Source organism: Protopterus annectens, chromosome 7.part1, assembly GCF_019279795.1.
Source record: "Protopterus annectens isolate FY-2018-M chromosome 7.part1, PAN1.0, whole genome shotgun sequence".
Classification (NCBI taxonomy): Eukaryota; Metazoa; Chordata; order Ceratodontiformes; family Protopteridae; genus Protopterus; species Protopterus annectens.
In genome coordinates, this window is record NC_056740.1 from 402,049,313 (window position 1) to 402,070,460 (window position 21,148).

At 38.3% G+C, this 21,148-nt stretch overlaps 1 protein-coding gene across 2 annotated transcripts in view; it reads left to right on the plus strand.

Moving 5' to 3' along the window:
* LOC122807796 (ubiquitin-like modifier-activating enzyme 1) overlaps positions 1-21,148 on the plus strand; it is a 2,541,412-nt gene that overhangs the window by 290,638 nt on the left and 2,229,626 nt on the right. For both annotated transcript variants that reach the window (XM_044078854.1, XM_044078853.1), the window contains exon 4: positions 15,360-15,494. In XM_044078854.1, the coding sequence (XP_043934789.1) occupies positions 15,360-15,494 (135 nt within the window). The remainder of the gene's footprint in view (positions 1-15,359; positions 15,495-21,148) is intronic.

Here is a 21,148-nt window from a genome sequence, read left to right on the forward strand (position 1 = left end):
CTGCACTTCCCACAGTCATGAACGTACCTTTTACTCTTGTACACTAGCACTAGAATTTTATTTATTTATTTATAACTTGCATTTGTTTATCATTTAAGTCCAACTGGATATTGAACCTGATAATGTTTCTATGTACCATCTGCTGAGTCACTTTCTGGAAGATAGAAGAGTGCCTGTGATTCCTTGTTCTTTGCTGTTGTGACTGCTCTCTTAGCCTCTTTCTTAACCTGTTTAATCTTTTCTAATCCCCTTTTTTCCTGAACTCCTTCTTTCTTTCGATAATGTTATACAATTCTGCATTACACCACCAGCTTTATGTATATACTTTATTTCCTTATCTATTTAATAGTCTTCACCCATGCTATTTTGAGATTCTGACATTCTTCTTCAACTCCACATATTTCCTCTTGTTGCTAAGGTGACCACTGATTACAGTTTTTAACTGTCTGCCAAAGTAGATAAAAGTGTCAATGAACTGAAAGAGGTGGTGACAGTTAATGTGATTGTGGACACTAGGAATTATGCTATGAACAACTGTTTCATTGTGGATGACTTTGAAATCTCTGATTCTTCCCCAGTGCTCTTTCCTTACTTAGAAAAAGTTTATCTGAGTTGCATGATGACCACTCTCCTATGTGGTTTTGTTACTGTCTCTTTTGGTGAACCATGGTTTTGCCAGCATCAAGCCATTTGCCAAACAGAAGTCTAGAATGGTCTTTATTCCTTTTGCCTCACCCGTGTGGATCCAGGCAGTACACATATCCTGTTCTGTCTGCCCAATGTGGGCATTTAGGTCCCCTGCTGTCAACACCAACTTATGTTGTCCTACTCTAGTAGGGCCTGCAACTGCTGTCTGAATGCACTCTTTCCTCTCCTTCACAAACCTGCTATGGGACATATGTTGAGATAATGAATACTGCCCTTTCTTTACTCTGGGCTCTGATTACCATGAGTCTGTCACTAATTCTGATGACATCCCTCACTGTCTTCAGAAGACTCTGCCTCACCATGATTCCCACATTCTTTTTTTTTTTTGTAACAAAACATCTTTATTAAACTATCACTTATCACAGAAACAATCATACAATTATACAAATGAAAACAATAAATACACCAACACAATCCTAGTTGCAAGCATTTTACATCATAAACAATTTGTTGTCTGTCTTTCCTGCGTAGTAGACTCTGGATCCTGAGTCAAGTGGATTTGCTTCTCTGCCCTTCCAGCTTGTCTCCTGTGTAGACTGCATGTCTAGTATCTTCCTTACACACAGATTTTCACACAAATACAGTGCAGCACACACACACACAGATGTGCCAAGCAATTATAGCCAATTTATTGATTCTGTAGACCTCAGATGACTAATTTTCGTTAAATGAATGAATGAATACACAACTAATAGCAGCAGTAATATAATTTAGTTCATTAGTACTGGACACTCCACGCACACACACACACACACATACATATATATATATATATATATATATATATATATATATATATACACACACACACACACACACACACACACATACATATATATATACACACACACACACACACACACACACACACATATATACACACACACACACACACACATATATACACACACACACACACACACATATATATATATATATATATATATATATATATATATATATATATGTATATATATATATATATATATACACAATCACACACACACACACACATACATATATATATATATATATATATATATATATATATATATATATATATACACACACACACACACACACACATATATATATATATATATATATATATATATATATATATACACACACACACACACACACACACACACACACACATATATATATATATATATATATATATATATATATATATATATATATACACACACACACATATATATATATATATATATACACACACACACACACACACACATATATATATATATATATATATATATATATATATATATATATATATACACACACACACACACACACACACACACACATATATATATATATATATATACACACACACACACACACACACACACACACACACACATATATATATATATATATACACACACACACACACACACACACACACACACACACACACACACACACACACACACATATATATATATATATATACACACACACACACACACACACACACACACACACACATATATATACACACACACACACACACACACACACACACACACACACACATATATATACACACACACACACACACACACACACACACACACACACACACACACACATACACACACACACACACACACACACACACATATATATATATATATATATATATATATATATACATATACACACACACACACACACACACACACACACACACACACACACACACACACAGTCTAACCATCAGTGCAGTATTTGATTAAGTTCTATTAATGATGGGAAATGAAATTATAGGTCCTTGTAATTATTGCTGGTGCAGTTACTTGCATCAGTTCTGTTTTCACATACACTAATCATGGCTTTTTAAGTTCCATAACTATTGAGAGGAAAGAAACTGGCAATTCCAGAAGGTATTTTTCAGTAGTAGGCACAGATATCTTGAAAGAGTGGGCACAGTTCTTTTCTGCAGGACTTTCTCTATAGATTAATTCAACCTTTTGTAATGTGGGGAGCCCATTGTGGACCATTTATTCTCCAAACCCATTTTCTTAAGCATCTTAATGACCTCAGCAAGGTGTATATTCAGATGCTGAATTGAGGGTGCTAAAGAAATTAGTGGGTTGCCCCCATGTCTTGAAGGCTGAGACAAATTATTCTCAAAAATAGTATGAGATTTGAATATGAAAAAATAATGAAGGAACCTCACTGATTTTATTTGTATTTGCTGACCAGGGTAGAGCACTGATTTTCATGGGCCTTTTAAAGACTCAGCCTGGGAATGCTGTTAGGTTAAATGACTTGCTTTGGGTCACGCAGTCATTGTAGACTAAGGGAATCAAACCTGGACCACTGGACTACAGCAAACAGCTCATTAACAGCTCCTTAATTCTCTGTGCCAACAGCCAGATAATGATGTTTGTCAGGAAAAATGTCAGAATAGAAGAAACAGAAAAGGCACTGAAGGTTTTCTGAGTACTTAGTTACACACAGGTGATATTAGGGAGAGGAAGAATAACACTGGTTTGAATTTATATATACTGGAGTGCAGTGTTGTCCTTTAACAAAAGAGCTTCCCTTCCATTTACAAGAAATTGATAAATGTGTATTTATTGTTACAAATAACATATTTAAACTCTCTTAAGTGAGGCACTCATTAATTAAAATGTCAGTAAAACATTCAGTTTTAGAGTATTTGATCTAAACTGTAGAGGGAAAGTAGTTACGTTCAGTTCTGAGATTCACCAAAGTGGTCTTACCCAAGAGTATGTTTTGTCATAGCAGTAGCTGCTCAGGCTTGTAATCTGTAGTTATGTCTATAGCAATTGCTGCTCCGTCTTCATTCTGTAGTTACTGTTGTAACAGTAGCTCTTCAGGCTTGCATCTGAAGTTATTGCTATAACAGTAGCTGTTCAGGTTACTATCTGTAGCTACTGTTATAGTAACTGCTACTCAGATTTGCAGCTGTAGTTATTTCTACAGCAACAACTAGTCGGGCTTGTGTCTGTAGTTATTGATATGACAGTACCCTTTCAGGCTTGTGTCTCCAGTCATTGCTGTAATACTTGTTGTATGGACTGGTATCAGCACTTGTTGCATTAGTGATAGTTTGACTTTGCCACAAACCTAAGGTTTGCCTACCTTCTCATTGGTTACAGGCTCTCTAGTTCCTGTAAATCGTTTTATTATTCACCTACATTACAGAAACTCATTTATGAATTGGAGATTTCAGTCTTTTGGGCACCAAAGTAAAATCTACTACCACAGTGGTCTCTTCCTGTTACCTCGATTCCAACCAGATTTACTCTAGTAACAAACCTTTCCATTACATTTTGGACTGGTATGTACTACTGCACAAACTTTGGTTGAAACGGTCATATTTAATGATTATTGTTGTTTACTTCCATTTTTTATGAAGTATAATGTCCAGAAGTGAATCATCATGATAATATATAAGAAACTAAAGCAAGAACAGCTAATGCAGCTGTGGACCACAACAGCAGACAATGACAATCACAGGGAGGGCAGTTCTACTCTTCAGTACTTAACTAAACACCCTGGGGTCACTGCAAAATATTTTTCTATTCATACTGAATCAGCCTGAGAGGTTACTGTTGCAGCAGTAACTATAGAACCTAAAGCAGTCCAGCCCCATGTCTAATGGCTGAAATAAAACAAGCTTTTGCAACATGGCAAGTCACCTGGGAAAAATTCAAGTATAGCAACTGTCAAGTGTGCTTCAAAAATTGGATAGGAAATTGATCTAAAGGGGATCCTTTTTGTGTCTGCATGGAATGAAATGGTCAACCAACAAACCCCTTTCTGCTTTGCTAGGGATGGCCTACACCTTTAATTTCTTCATTTTTGGATGCTGACTAAAACATTTGCCCAAGCTGTAGTGCCATTTTTAGGCAGAATTCACTTGACAGACATCCCAACATAGCAAATTCCAATCTGGATAATATCAAAGTAGTACTGATGAATATCAGAAGCTTAAACAACACAATATTTGTACTTGATGCCTTCCAGGAGAGAGGGTTGTCCTAATAGTTAAGATCTTAACCTCACAGATACTAGGTACAGAGTTTGATTCAGACCTCAGGTTATTGACTAATGTTGTAGTAAATAGTCTGCATTCTGATAACCTAGTATTTGTCTGAAAATATCAAAGTAATCTTTAATTTACAAATGAAGCCACAAAACAATTATACGTGAATTACCATACGATATTTGACATTATCATTATAATATCCCTGAGGGAGGCTGCCTTACCTCACAGGCACACGATACAGGATTTGAGTCCCACCTTTTAGCCCTGTCTGGTTATTGACTAAGCATGTAATAGTCTGCAAACTGATTGCCTAGTATTTACCTATGAACTATTTATTATAAGTCAGGCAAGATTTCAAGGCTGTACACAGAGCTCTGCAAAGGTTTTCAAATATTTCAACTGTATCCACAGCCATCCAGGCTAAGACAAGAATATTGTCTTGACTTACTGAACTTGTACTTGTTTTATATAGTGAATAATCAATATTGTTTTGAGCATTTTTTTATTGTATTTATTTAATTTTTGTTCCAAAAATAGGCATTTCTCTGTTGTCTTTTTTAGTTCCGTTTTCCTCCAGATTGCCTTTCAGAAGGGTGAATTAGCCAAGGACTTTATTGTTTGGTAGCTGTTTGATGTTTAATCTGCTTTTGAGAAACTTTTGCTGTGCTTTTACATTAAGAAATCCCAGGATCATCCATCTTGTGGCAGAAGGTGTTTACTTGGTCTCTCAAAGTGGGAAATTACTTCAGGGAGCTCAAAGCATGGTTGTTTATTGGCTGGAGAGCATAAGAGTCGATTTTCAAGCTTCTGTTCTCTGCTATAAATGAGGCAATTGTACATGTAGTTGTCTACTGCTCAGCAGCATATACCAAAACCCTGTATTGTAGCAAATGTCTAGGCAGTAACATTTCTCTATAAAGTTAGGATTAAGTCTGAAACCTGTTAAATACCATGACAGAGTGCGGAATTAAGCTTAGTGCAGCTAGCTTCTGCATGGAATAGCACTACCTTATCCTAGCACTATATAATATCTTACCTTTAACCCCAGAAACTACCCTAGGAGACCCCTGCTAAAACCCAATCTTTAATCCTAAACAGCCCACCCTATTACTCAATCAGACAACATGGATATGCAATTTCCTAATGTCTCTGTGGTCAGCTCAGTAGAGTTGGACATCCTAAGGCAATGTAGGAATTATCTCATGTTCACAGACAACCAGTTAATCATTAAAGACAATAACACTGTATGTGAGAGAAGTAAATACACTACTTTCTTGGAGGCAAAAACCTCACATACAAATGAGATGTCAAGAAAACCCACACTACAGTCCTCACACACTGCTAACCACACACGCATATTGTCTTATGCTGAGGCACTTAAAAGAAACCTTCCGAAATCTCAAAGACCACCAGAGCCAATTAACGGCAACACTGCTCCTCAGCAATTGCTAAATTACAAACTGAAAGCAACACCAAACATCTCACATAAGCTTACACTCATTGGTCTACTAAGAGCAAAGCCCATAAGGCAAGCATAAACGTTTCCTAATTCTGCCCCACTCACAAGGTTAGACATGAGAAGATAATGGTTAGTTTGCAGGATCTGCAATATCATGCACAGTCGTGGCAATGCACCTCGGTACCAATATGATGCTATCATAGTCCATGTAGGTGCAAATAACCTGAGATGTACCTCACTAGACTATATGAAATGAAACATAATGGATCTCTCAGACTGTGTGTCACAGGCAGATGCAAGCCTTGCGTTGAGTAGCATTCTGCCTTCACCAAGGATAATGTTACAGTATGAACGTAAAATGATTGATTTTAACAGTTAGATTAGTTTTTGGTGTCACTTCAGGGGATCTAATATCAGTCAATGTGTGACGACATGTTTAACTGACCACGTTGGTTTGCCAATGATTAGCTGCACCTGTCCCACCAGGCTTTTAAATATCAGCTAAAACTTTATCCACTCACTTAGAAAGCCTTTTTTAAGCCAATTTCAAAAAGACAAAACTACCAACGAAGTGAAAAAGTCTCCAAGCAACCGTAATGTGTTGCTGTTCAATGCTAGGAGCCTAAACAGAAAACTTAACACCCTTCAAGCCCTCCTCACTCTGGAGAATCTAGACATCTGTGCCGTGACTGAGACTTGGTTTAAAGTTGTAGAAAGTACTCTGGAAGTGCAATATTACACTGCCTTCCACACATTTAGACCAACAACAGCACAGACTGTGGCCAAAGATGGAGATGTCTTCATCTATGTTTCCAGCAAACGTACCAATAGGTTGGTTAAATGGGATGATACTGTGGAGCTCATCTACATGCAGGTCACCATAGGTAAGGTCCCTCACCATATCATGGACAATTATAGGTCAGCATCTGTACCCCTAACGTCTGACCACTCTTACTTAAACCTAATACAGGTGCTCACTATCCAACCAAACACCGTATTCATGAGTGACTTTAACTATTCCCCTGTAGACAGGGAAATGTACACTGCTTGAAACACACAGGCACAATGCTTCCTGGACTTTATTAACACAAAACACCTTGGAGTAGATAGTGTATGCTCCAACCAGAAGGTCAAACATACTGGATCTGGTAACTCACAAATATGGGAGAACAGCGCAGCCCACCCCCATGACACTTCCTCACTACTGAGGTTGGACCACAAAGCTGTATCCTTTAAAGTAAAAATCTACCCAGAAAACCCAACTAAACCAGTAACAGTTAGGAACTATTCTAAGGCAAACTTCATCCTGTTAAGTGACAGTTTGTCAAAATTCAAGGCTCCTCCTAATCTTGAGACCATAGCTACCTATGCAGAATTATTCACAGAGTTCCTATACAAACATGGATGGCTTCATAAAGGCTTACATACCTACCAAAAGTAAACCCAAAACAAACACTAAAAACAAACCCATTTGTGGAATCCTCAACTAAGCAAGGTATATACTAAAAGAAGAACACTCATGGCCATTAAGAAGAGCAATTTCCTTAGAGATAAATGCTCTCTTATACAACTAAACAAGAAACTAAGTGGTCTAATTAAGTCCAATAAGGCCAACTACTAGGTCCAGGTAGCTGTGCAGGTTAAGGACAATTACAAGACCTTCCTTAGCTATGTCTGGGACCTTAAACGTAACATACAGCAGTGTTCCAAACTGATGGTGAATGGTACCACCTTCACCAATCAGGATAACATAACTAATCTACTGGATGATAAATTAATCTCAGACTTTACCCCTCCCCCCAGCTCCACCAGGTAAAATCCCCTCCTCCCCTCCTTGGGACTACTAGTAATCTGAACAAAGTCCCAGGACTCAGCAAATTTCTTAAACTGCTGATTTGTAAACTGTGCACCATTGTCAAAAATTACTTTATGTGGACTACCATGGATAGAAAAATGTCTGTTCAATTTTTTAATGACTGTGCTGGATGTCAAGTTAAGAAGAAGGTCAGTTTCAAACCAGTATGAATAAGAGTCTGCTAACACTAAGTAATATTGACCATTCCATTTGAAACTATGCGTAACAACCATCGACCATGGTAATGCAGGAATGTGATGTAGCTGAAGTGGTTCTTTTAGTTGATGCAGTTTGATGCTGTTACAGATGGAACATGCTAGAGTTTCCTTCTCTATATCTTTGGACACAGAAGGACAAAATACTATGCCTCTTGCCCTTCTTTTGGTTGAGTCAGTACCTGGATGACCACAATGCAATAATAGTAATGCTTTAGGATGATTCCTTCTTCCATCATGAGCTTGTCTCGGTAAGGATAGTACTGCTGTATATCTAGTGGTAAACTGGATTGTCGTGTTGGCCATCCTTGACTGGTAATGTTTTTTAGCTTCTGGAAAATTTGGTCTGAAGCTGTGTGACTTCTGAGTTCATCAAGATGTGATGATGAAAATATTCCGCCGTCCATGACTTCCAAGTCTGCTTTCTCATTGTCATGCTGTTCTGTCATTTGTCTGGGTGCTCGTGACAAAGCATCAGCAAGGTATAGATATTTGCCTTTTATATAAACAATATTGGAACTGAACTTTTGCAATTTTAACATCACATGTTGCGAGCGTGGTGTGGCTGTGTGTATTGGCTTCTTTAAAATTGTCACTAAAGGTCGGTGATCAGTCTCTGTTTGGATAGGTGTTGCATAAATATAATCACTGAACATTGAACATGCAAACACTACTGCCAAAAGCTCTTTTTGTATTTGTGCATACTGCATCTGTGTTTGGGTTAAAGTTCTGGACACAAGCTAGTGGTATGCCTTCTTGAAGACATGCTGCATGAAGGCCGTACTTTGAAGCATCACAAGAAAGAGTTACAGGTTTGTGAACATCCTGATATCTCACTGTGGGTGGACTGGCAATTTTCTGCTTCAAAATATCAAATGCTCTTTGGTATTGTTCCAACCAGGATCAGTTTACATTTTTTGCACGTCAGCTCACGTAATGGTGTAGAAAGCTCACTCAAGTCTGGGATGAACTTTTCTAAATAGTTGACCATACCAGGAAAACGTAAAGGTGTTCCAGTCTCTGGAACTGGCTTCACTGTTTGCTTAAACAGGTCTGGTTGTAAGCCAGAACTGGTAAACAAATGACCCACATAAGTAACTTCTTTCAGTTTGAATTAACATTTCTGAGGATTCAGTTTAAGATTGACTTTACGTGCATGGCGTAGAACTTTTCTGAGATTTTTATCATGTTTGTCTTCACCATTTGCCCCCTACAATAAATGTCTGCTATGATAGCACATCGATAATCAGAAAAAAATTGCTCTATTGCATGTTGAAATACTTCACTGGCAGAATTTATCCCAAATGTCCATCTCAAAAATCTGTATCTACCAAATGTGTTGAAAGTGGTTAACAATGAATATTTGTGATCCATAGAAATATGCCAAAAGAAACTTTTTGCATTTAAGACTGAAAAAAATAGTGGCATTTGGCATGAGAGCAGCTACCTTCTACTGTACACATCATATGATTAGGATGCTTAAGTACTTTTAAGTTTCTTGGATTGATACATATTCGATCATCATCTGAGCTTTTCTTATGAGCTACGACCATGGAGGATACCCATTCAGTCTGTTCTTCTTCTGGAGTAAGGACACCTAAATTCATTTTGTCTAGTTCTGCTTTTACTTTACTCTGTATTGCTACTGGAACCTTCCATGCTGGTCTGACAACTGGACTTAATTCATGGTTTAATTTCATGGAGTATGCAACTGGAAGTTAACCAAGCTCATATCAGCATATTTACTAAAATATTCTATGCAAAACTATCATTGTCATTCAGACTTATATGGTGGACCTCTTTATTAAATGAAACCAGTCTCATTCTCGAACTATCTTTGAGGCCTAACAGTGACGGAACATATCTTTTGACCACGTAAAACTGCAGGTCATAGCTGTTTCCTGCAAAATGACATGAAAGGATTACTGTGCCATCAGTCTGAATCTCTTCACCATCATAAGCAGCTAGTTTTGCATGCTTTGCGGACTCAAGTTTTTCAACAGCAAACATTTGTGCTGATAAAACATTGCATTTAGATCCCGTGTCTTGGTTTCCCATTAATTTTTACAGTACAAAATATTTCACTTTTTGCTGCCAACTGATCGTCTACTGTGCTACCATTTCATCGATCACAGAGACACCATCAACATAAAAAGTGTGCTCACAGCTCTCTGTCTGATCTATTTGCTTCTTCAAATGCTCTTTTTTAATAAAAAATTGTACCACTTTAGACTTGCAGTGCCTTTTGAAATGATTCCACTTTTTACATTTATGACATTACTGACCAAAAACTAAACACTTTTCCCGTTTTGGTTCATGACTACCTCCATAATTATGACAGTTAACAATAAGGTTGTCTGCCACACCCTTTGGTTTATATTTCTTTTTCATCTTAACGTTCTGCTGTACACTAACGACATTCGCAGTAGCAGATACTGCAAGGAAGCTCTTCTCATTCGTACGCATATGTGTGATTTTCTGTAAGCTGATGTATTTGACAAATATCTGTGGCTTTTCTCAAAGTTAATTCACTATCTCGAAGAAACTCTTTCTCACTACATCATTATTAACAGCACACACAAGATGGTCTTTTTCAGTTCATCTCTTAGATCACCAAATCTGCATGTTTTTGCTATATTTCTCAAGTCAGTAATATATGCTGCTATAGTTTCACCAGGCGTTTGATTTCTTGGTAAAATATGTGCCTTTCCATTGTAATATTTATTTGAGGGCTACACATTTCTCTAAATTTATATTTTAAGCACTCAGGGTCTTTCTGTGTTTCAGCCTGTATCACAATATGATGGTTCTTTCCCTCCCCTTCATACATGGCAGGTACATACAGAAATGAATATTTTATCAGAAAATGCAGCCTGTATGAAAATATGATATTCTTGCTCAAACAGTCGCCAATTCTCAGCAATATTATTATCAAACACCAGGGGTTCTGGTTTCTTCCGTCTGTCATAACAACAAAATTCATTTAAATATAAGCATAGACCAGGTACTTGTAATTATACTACAGCTGGGCATAACAAATTCTTTAAAAAGGCTTCGCAGGCTTCGCCTTAACACTGCAAACACTGTCAACGTTCTGGATACTTTAGATACTTTGAAAAGTTTTAGTTAATGCAAAAAAGTCGATGTTTTGAATGCTTCACCACACATTCCGTGACTGAAAAATCATTTAAATGAATTTAAGTACCTTTGAATAAGCACTGACGTTTGTGAGTTCACTCCTGTGCATTTCCCCCACTTCTAACTTCATGCCTCATGGTTTGTAAGCTGAAGCAGCTTCGGACCCCAGCCTGACACCATGTCACATGTATTGTGTATTCAAATGAGACACTGAAGCTGGGTATGCATTCAAGTCATTTATTGTACATAAACACATCAGGAGTTGTAACTGAAACATGTTCTTCCAATGTCATAAGCTAACTAACTGACTTGTTACTTCAAACACTCTCTCCATTCATGCCTGCATTCACTCTGGCTGTCTGTACAAAATGTCCCTGATCTCGCACGTGCTCAGTAACTTATATGCACGTGCTGTCTAGCTGCAGTGGCTGACTAGGTTCAAGATACACACTGATCTACACCTGCCTGTTCTCTGAGGAGGGGCAGAGGTTCCTGCCTGCCTTGTGATGCTACATTGATGAGAGTCTTAACTGGAGGGGGGAGGCCTGTCATGTTGCAGTGAATCAATGCAAGCAAAGCATGGTCCTGATTGCTCAAGCTGATGGTGGCAGCCCTTATTGGCGCATGTTGTAAGAATATGCACAGAGGGGGCATAGTTGGCCACTTCACCCCCAGGGAAGGGAAGGGATGAGGCCCTCATTCATCTAAAAAAAATAACTAATACCGGGTTGCTAGTGAAAGCAAGAACCACACTCACAGCTGCCTGAATGATAGCCTCCCCAACAGACAGCTCCTGCTTCAGGCTCTAGGTGAAATACCCATTGTGGGAATGAATGGGCACTACCTCATTGAGGGAAGGGTTGGTGGGCTACAGGAATGAAAAGCAAAATGATAAAGGGGTAAAAAAGAACATAAACAGACTACACATCATGCAAAAAAAAAAAATGTATAGGTTCTTGGCAGGTGCTGTTTGGAATCAGTACGTCTGTGTTACAAAGGCTTTAGAGGTAAATACTAGGTCTGTAGATAATTACATACCTAACCAATAAACAGTGACCAAGGGTGAGAATCAAACTCTGTTTGCTGTGTCTGTGAGGTGAATGCCTTACCTATAATATCAACCCCAACCCCAGCTCAGTGGTTTGTGATCACCCTGACAGTCACCCAAACTGCTGAATAGTGCTCTAATTTACAAACTGCTCAACTTTGATCACTGCAAATCTCTGACTGAAATTCTTAGAATAAAATATTTTCTAGAATGCTAAGGTCCATTGAAACTGTAATTAAATCACCGCACATTCAATGCAGTTGTCTGCTGTGTTCATCTAAAAATTCTTTGTTCAAGGTTCCAGAATCTGGAACTCTCCCACAAATGTACTTAAAGCTCGCCGCATTGTATATTCATTCACCACTTGATTTACATAACGCTTTAGTGTTTATAGACTCATCATGTAAATGCCCTGGTGCTTTTGCATTGCTTAATCGAATGTGCATCCCAACAGATAGGTCTGACGTTTCAAGACAGTTTAAACATGGAATCCAGTTAAATATTATAGTATTGTAACAGTGCATACATATCTTTAATGGACTGGTGACCCATGTAGAACTGGTTGTCTACCTTAGATCTGTTGCTTTTTAGGATGCATTTTTATCTTTTATTTCCCCCTGAGTTTTGACGGAAAAAGGGTCTTTAAAGTTCAGTCCACTTACCTGTAAAGTAAAATAAATGAAGGAATAGTTGCTTAGGCTCATATCTAGATTTTTTGGGGCATATTTTCTGCTCTGTGTCTGCTGACTACCAAGACATCACAGTGACATCTATCACCCATTAATTTTCTTTTATGTTGCTTGACCATGGCTGTGGCTGCCCAATGTATGAAGTTAGCCATCAGACACTTTTTGTTTTTTTTTTTTTTTTTTTTTGAGTCCTTACCTTTCCCCAGAGCATGCCTACAAGGTCTCAAGGGTAGAGTATGCGATGGGGCAATGTGATGGCTTGCCATACCTTCCACTGATTGGTTGTATTCCATAGCCTCACTTTCCTTGCATGCAGAGATCTTTGTTAGTCTCCAGTTTCAACTAGGGATTTTAGGCAGAGAATATATTGAGGGACACTCCCCAAACCCTCCTTTGGAGAGAGGCTCTACCTTGTCATTCTTGTCCCTCTTTAGTTGGCTTATATGGCACTCAGCCAGCACCTAGTTTACCAAATGAAACTGGATCACCTGGATTGCAGTCAGGGAATTATCCCTGTATGCCATGGAGCCAAGTCGTACCAAGTTGTTGCCATAGCAATAATTGTTTAGACTTGTATCGACATTTGTCATTATAGTGATACTTCCTCAGGCCTGCGTCTACATTTTTTGTTATCTTTACAGTACATGTTCATGTTTGTACCTGTATTCAACTCGAAGCCCCTGTTATGTCTTACTTTATACTTATTTTTGTCACTGGTCTTTTAACACCAGCTCAAGTAATATGAAATGAAACTCTACTCCATTTTGCTTTTTAAGAAAAATGTGCCTTAATTCATCCATTTAGCTGAAACTTTTGTTTATCCTGTTTACAGTCACAAAGAAGTTCATCTTGCAGCAAATTTATTCACAGAAGTGACACAGTGCTATCACGTTACTTTGTTGCAAAACAAATGTTTCAAAGTTTCCAGGATCAACCAGATCTTTATGTGTGGGTGTGAGTGGAGGGTTGTCTGTGTCTACAGTTCTGTGTTGCTACAGGATAAAGAGAATGACATTGAGCAATGTATAATTTGTAGGAGTGACATGATTTGAAATATAGAAATAGTTTCACCTGTATGTTTAAATTCTGTACAGATCCAATGTTATTACTGCTCGTCTCACTAGTCCTTTGAATGAGTTGTCATTGCAGTTCAGCCAGGCATGTCTATTGCATTTGTTTATGCATTGTAGACATTAACCTGTATAAAGTGCTATAATAATTTAAGCAACCTCCGTTCATTATTGCTCTTTATTTCTTATTTTCTGCATGTTCATAAATAATTTCGGTACTTACGTAATATTCCAACCACATTTTCGCCCTAATGCTGGTTGCTTCCAATTGTGCCAACTGGGACCAATGAAGTATGACAAAACCTCAGCGACATGTTTTCTTTAATGTGTTATTGCTTTTAGGATGGTTTTTCACTTCAGTGGCTGAAAAAATATGGTTTGAAAAATAGGTTTCCCCATTTACTGCCAGCATCTCAAGATGTCAGTTAAGCAAGTCCCCCGTTCCACTTAAAACGCGTTTTGCGTTCCTTTTTCTCACCCTTTGGCCTGAGAACGGAAAGCATCAGGAAAGAAAAGCAAAGCAGTACCCAGTCTAACGTCTTAAAAACAGTAATCGGGACGGGTAGACCGTTAAAACACGATCTTGGTGGTGGGTTTGTAAAACGAGTAAGGATTTGCACGTTAGGATTTGTCGCTAGTGTGCTCAAAACCAGCTAATTCGTTAGAAGTGTGAGTGTTTGTGTGTGCGTGTGTGTTTCTAACATTGTACGCTATGACTGCCCACACTCCTTTCAGGCCAACGTATGTATATACAGACAGCCACTGCGATCGCTCGCTGAATTCAATGCTTGATGTCTTTCAAGCACGCTAGCCACAAATCCTCAAATTTGAACCCTTACTCATTTTAAAAAGCCACCACCAACATCCCAGAAGAGTTTCTTACAGTCTACCCTTCCTGATTACACTTCCTTGTCACTGTTTGAGTAAAAGGCAAGAAAGTCCAGCACGTCAGAAAATGTGGTTGTGATAATACGTAAGAACCCTAATTTCTTGACAGCTCATAGTTTTGTGTTCATGTCATTCAGCACAGCATGCATTTTGTTTTTTCAGACATTGTCAGTTGCAAATGCCTGGATATGACCTTATTTGCAGTGTAACCACATTTTTTTGCATTCTCTTTTAGTTTTTCTTGAAGGAAGGAGATATTGGGAAGAATCGGGCACTGGCCTCTCAAATGCATCTGTCAGAACTTAACAACTACGTGCATGTGTTGACTCAAAGTGGGGAACTTTCTGAGGACCTGCTGTCCAAGTTTGATGTATTATTATTATTATTATTGTTATTATGTTTGATTATGTAATAATTCATCCTGAAACTGGCTAAGTAACAGTCTGTACTGGACATTTACCTGTATCTTGGTGTTACTTGCGAAGTCATGGGTTTACCTCCTATTTTTTGGATTCGTTTAGCCACACAATGACTTGTATTTTAAATTTGTGCTCATTACTGTTGATACGAGTAACCAGGACAAGTACAGGAAGGTTACATCCCTTCAAAGGAAATAGTATTACAGAGTCGACTGTGATAATAAAAACGAGGATTTTTATTTTTTAGCAAATACAATGTAGACGAGTTAGCTGCAGTAAACCACCAACAACACTATTAAATTCATAGAGTAATAAGTCCGCAGTAGTAGAAATGCTTGATTTGGTATACAAGATAAAAGCTTTTGGGAAACACCCTTCCTCAGTTATCATTACAATTAATTTAAAATTACAATACATTTTATACCCTTCATTGCATAGTAGCACATGACACAGCCAGCCAATAAAATATAAAATTCAATTAGTAGTCATTAATCAAGTAAAACATTGCATTACTTACAATAAAAGAAATATGCAAACATTTTAAAAAGACATACCCCCATGTCATTTATATTATTTTTTATACATTTTTTAACCAAGTAAACTCACTAAGTAGAAGTGCATGAGAACATTTTTTCTGATTAATTGACTTGATTAGAGTGTGATAATGTGCAAGTGTGTCCTTAAAAAGCCAAACCCAGGGCTGCAACATGAATCTCCTTAACAGGCCATCACTCTAACTCTGCTCTGTTGTCTGATATACCCAACTGTAGATTAGAAAATCTATAAGGAGAAAATTATCATTCAGTTATTAATACCACGACGTTGAGGAAAAAAGGTAAAAATAGAGACAAATGTGTAGGATTTTTCGAAGGCAAACTATACATAAAGGACTTTAAAACAGTATCTCTGTCCTGCGGTGCAGGGGGATAAAGCCCTAATTTGCACTCTCAGTAGACTGACTAGTAACATATTTGCCTTTAGTGCAAAAGGCTGTGGGTTCTATTCTCTGACTAGGTAGTTAGATTGATTTTGATGAACTGATGGGTAATATCAAGTTCAAAGACAAAGGCCACGCACATACTGCAAGGTAAAAAAAAGTAACAAAACAAAAAACAACCCAGCCAGCACTCCAACGTCAGCAAACTAATATATTTAATAAAATTTAATATAGCAAACTGGTGTTGGCAAAAAATACCTTCTTCAGTGCAGTATTAATACATATACATGGAGCACAGTGAATGAATAAATAAATAATTAACAAAACTTCCCCATTTACTGAGAAAACCAATGAAAAGGCATCATTTAATCCAGGAGAAAATAACGCCTGAATCGAGTAATCCAATTATCCTCATAGGTTCTTAGGTTCATACTAGGCTATCTGCCCTGGGGCATTTATAAGCCTAGCCCGATTGTGTTTGGCTTACGCCACCCCTTGATTTGAGTATATACTGTGCCCTTTTTAAAGTTTAGTTTACTGTGCCTCTGTCTAATAGTGACACGGAAGTAATCCCCGGGACAAACCTACGATCCCCCATCCACTCATCAAGATTCTTCTTGAAGAGAGTCAGTGAGGTGCTCTGCCTAATATGAATTGGAATTCTATTCCAGAGCGAAGGGAGCCCCTCTGGGTTATGAATCTGTCCCTCCAGCATGTTCTATTTATTTCTGTGCTGAGGTTCAAGTCCCTCGAGCGCGTGGCTCTAAGGGATTTAGATTTACTGAGGTGGAGCATGTCCATTAATTCTGGGTTGGACATAGCTTTATATGTCAGGCATAGATCGCCTCCTTATTCAAAATTTCATGCCAGCCCAATTTTATTATAACTATGATGACAAATACTGTCTGTAGCTATAAACCTAAATGTAGCAGAAGAATATTTTATAGTATGTTTATATAAAGAGCTAGAAAAGCGACAGTTTTTAATGTCACTCAAATGTTTATAAATATGAATCTTAAATTGTCAGGAGGTCTTCCCCACATAGAGGGCTGAGGAACTACAAATAGCCAAATAAAGTAGACATTCAGAATCATGGGTGTTAAAACACCTGATATAAAAACCTGGGCAGTATTACAAGAAGAAAATTGTTTAGTTTTCATAACAGTTTTGCAAGCAGAACAATGTCCACAAGGAAAACATCCCAACAACTGTGTCCCTTCTATAGTCTGTTGTCCTTCAAAAACTGACTTAAAACCTTTTTATAATGATTTACATGATTGAATATTGTTTTGTCACGTCTCTAAGAAAATAAACAATCAGGTGGTATCAATTCTGCCAACTTATTGTAAGACAAACGAATATCCCAATGTTTCTCTATCAGACTTTGAAAAGCTAGGGAATTACTACCAAAACTGGTCACCAAATGTAACAAATTATCTGTCACCTTTTTGTATCATATTTTAATAATTCAGATCTATCAGTGGTCCTAGTGGCATTGTAAGCTTTTTGTATATCACAAAACTTATATCCTCTGGCATGAAATCTTCTAAACAATTGCAATTCTTGTTGTTCCAATTCCTGCTTAGATGAACATAGTCTCCTGAATCTCAAAAACTGTAATTTCGGAATGTTAATTATATGTGTAGGATGACAACTACTGGCATCCAGAAAAGAACTGAAATTAAATTATTTTCTGAAAACAGAGGTGGATAATGTACCGTTGTCATTTTTTGAGCAAGAGCTGAAAGAACGAAAAATGTCATCAGGGCGCAATGGATTATGCCAGAGGTAGGCCGTTTTTTGTACAAAAGACTGCCAAGTTTCAACACGCAGTTTTGTGATATACAAAAAGCTTACGATGCCACTAGGACTCAGTTCACTCCGGCTTATCACTTTTGTACCTCTTGAATAGGAGCAACATGTAAATGTTCTGCTTGCCTCCAAGTTATTTGTACTTAAAATCTAAGTGCTAAAAACTTTATTGGAATGTATGGCTAGGCTCCTAAAGATCTAGACAACCCAATAGCCTGGTAAATACCTGCGAACCTATGATCCATGACTCGGATAACCCATGTTCAGTTAACAGGCATGGGAGGTGGAGGGAGTGGGGGTAGGAGAGTGGGGGTGAGTGACATACAACTCACCCATCCAGGGGGTTGGAGGTGGCTTGGCTTGCTTCTTGGGTGACACCCAGTGGGATCTCTTTGTGGTGCAGTTCTTGGAGTCTGGGCCAGAGAGATATGCAGCCAGTGAATAGCTGCATAGGTCAGGAGGAAGTCATGCGAGAAAGCTTGCATGCTTTTCCCCATAAACTGGCAGTGCTAGTGTGCCTTAAAATCTGTTGAGGGATGTTAGGAGCTCTTGAAGCAGGTGGAGTCCATGTTTCTGCCTGGATGATAGCCCCACAAATGGACCAGTGACTACTCTCACCCTTGAGGAATGAATAGGTTTGTAAGTTGTGCCATACTGATGATTGGCAGAGGGGTTAAAAAAAAAAACAATTTTAAAATACTGATTATGGGTGTCAAAACAGGTTGTAATCTCCCAAAACTGCAAACATCTTTAGGATTTATATACAAGGGGAGAAGAAAATAATCAATAATCACCAACACAATACAGATGATATACATACAACAGTAGCAAGCCTGGAGAAATGCTGCAGCAGTGGATGCAAGTGTAAAGAGGAAGGAAAACTATTAGTTTGGTTGAGAGGAGATTGAGCTGGAAGCTACTAAACACTGAGAGCTGACAGGGACTAATGAGTGAATTAACGTTGATTCGGAGATGATCATCTTTGTGCCAAATGTTAATGTTTATCTATATCACTAAAAAACACTTTTTAAAAAAAGAAGCAAGAGATTTATTTATTTATTTTGCAATTGAGCAACAATCTTGTACCCCTCATATGAAGAGAGACTTTCCCTTTCCCCAAAGTATGTATTCTAACCTATGGTCATACAGTGGTGGGCATCCTCAGTGATCTCTGAAAGTGGTTTTCAGTAACATATGGATTAAAACTAACAGCACTCACAAAGATTACCATTGGTGAATTGACCAACACCGTGTTATGTGAGGCAGAAGTGTTCAAAGAAAAGACCAGAGTATTTGGTATTTGAAAGGAATGAAAGGATTAGGTTACATGGATGGAACAGAGATTTGTGTTTGTTGCAGGTTTACAAGGTAGGGGGAACAGTGGATAGCGTTGTTGCTTCACAATGAGAGATTCCCTGGTTCAGTTCTTGGTTGGGCTGCCTTCTGTGTGGAGTCTGCATGTTCTCCCTGTATTTGTATGGGTTTCCTCTAGGTGCTCTAGTTTCCTTCCACATCCCAAAGACGTGCTGATAAGGTGGACTAGACATTCTAAATTGGCCATAGGTGTGAGTGTCTGAGTGTGGTGTGGAAGAACTACCGTGGGAGGCTAGCCACCCAGAGGTGTAAACCATGGCTCTAGATGATTCTCACTGTTGAGGTGACACCCTAACCTCATGTGCGGAAATGGGAAAAGGGGTTGCGGATGGATGGGTGGAGGGGGGTAGTGGATGTATCTGATAGAAACAATCCAAATGTTGAACAGTAGTGAGACAGAGGATAGCAGAATGCTAGTAAGGGGAGACACAGTGAGGGGCATAACTGCATGACTGAAAGGGGGTAGTTCAGAAGAGACAAAGCCGTATTTGAAAGAGAGTAATTAAGATGGTGAATGGTCAGCTTAGTGATGATGCAAACAACTCAGGACTGGGATGACAAAACAGGAAGTGAGAGGAGAAGAGTGTGGGAGTAGAATAAGTGGGGGGGAGTTCCTCACAGAAATATTTCTACACTCAAAGGGGCACTATATAAACCTAATCTCTTTATGCAGACTAAGGCATACCTGTGCTAAAACAATTATTAATATTTTCACAAAATGTTATATGAAGTGTATTCCCTTTTGACATAGTACAACATTTTTCTTCTTAACTGTACTAAACAATCTTATTACATAAAAATTCCTCGTTAATAATTGTTTGTGTTTTTCTCCTTTACTTCTTGCCAAACATTATCTGTCCAAAGTCAGTCATCCCCTTTATTCACTGTTTGGGCAAGAGCTGATCTCAGAGGAGGTCATCTAAGCAACCATTATGCTTTTTTTTCCTTTTCTGGTGGCTGACAGACACTCTTGCATAATGAGGGCCTGTAACACCTTTCCCTGTGCCTGTGTGTGTTCCTGTACAGGAAGCTTCATGTGAGAGTGCAGTTTGGAACCACTGTGCACACACCCCTGTCCCATATGCTGCATGCCATGTATATGTTCTCTCCAGTAGGTGTTGGCATTGCTATAGGATGGACCTTTGCCTTCCATAGGGAATTGGCAAGCTCACTCCCACCCGCCACCTCCCAGCTCCTCAAGTGCTCGAGCAGCTAGTCACTTTCAGACCATCTTGATCTTAGTTAAGACTCACTACTAATTCCTGCAGGGCAGTTTAACATGTACGTGAATGACAGAACAAACAAACAAACCATCCACTTTTATAACACAGACATACAGCTTGCATTCAATGTTACCAAAAACATTTATACAAAGATACAACCTGGTTGATGTATGGGCTACTCCAAAGCTTTTTGCTTCTGGGTTCACTCATTAACAGTAGAAATCAAAATTTAACTTCTAGGTCAGATTTTATTCTGGTA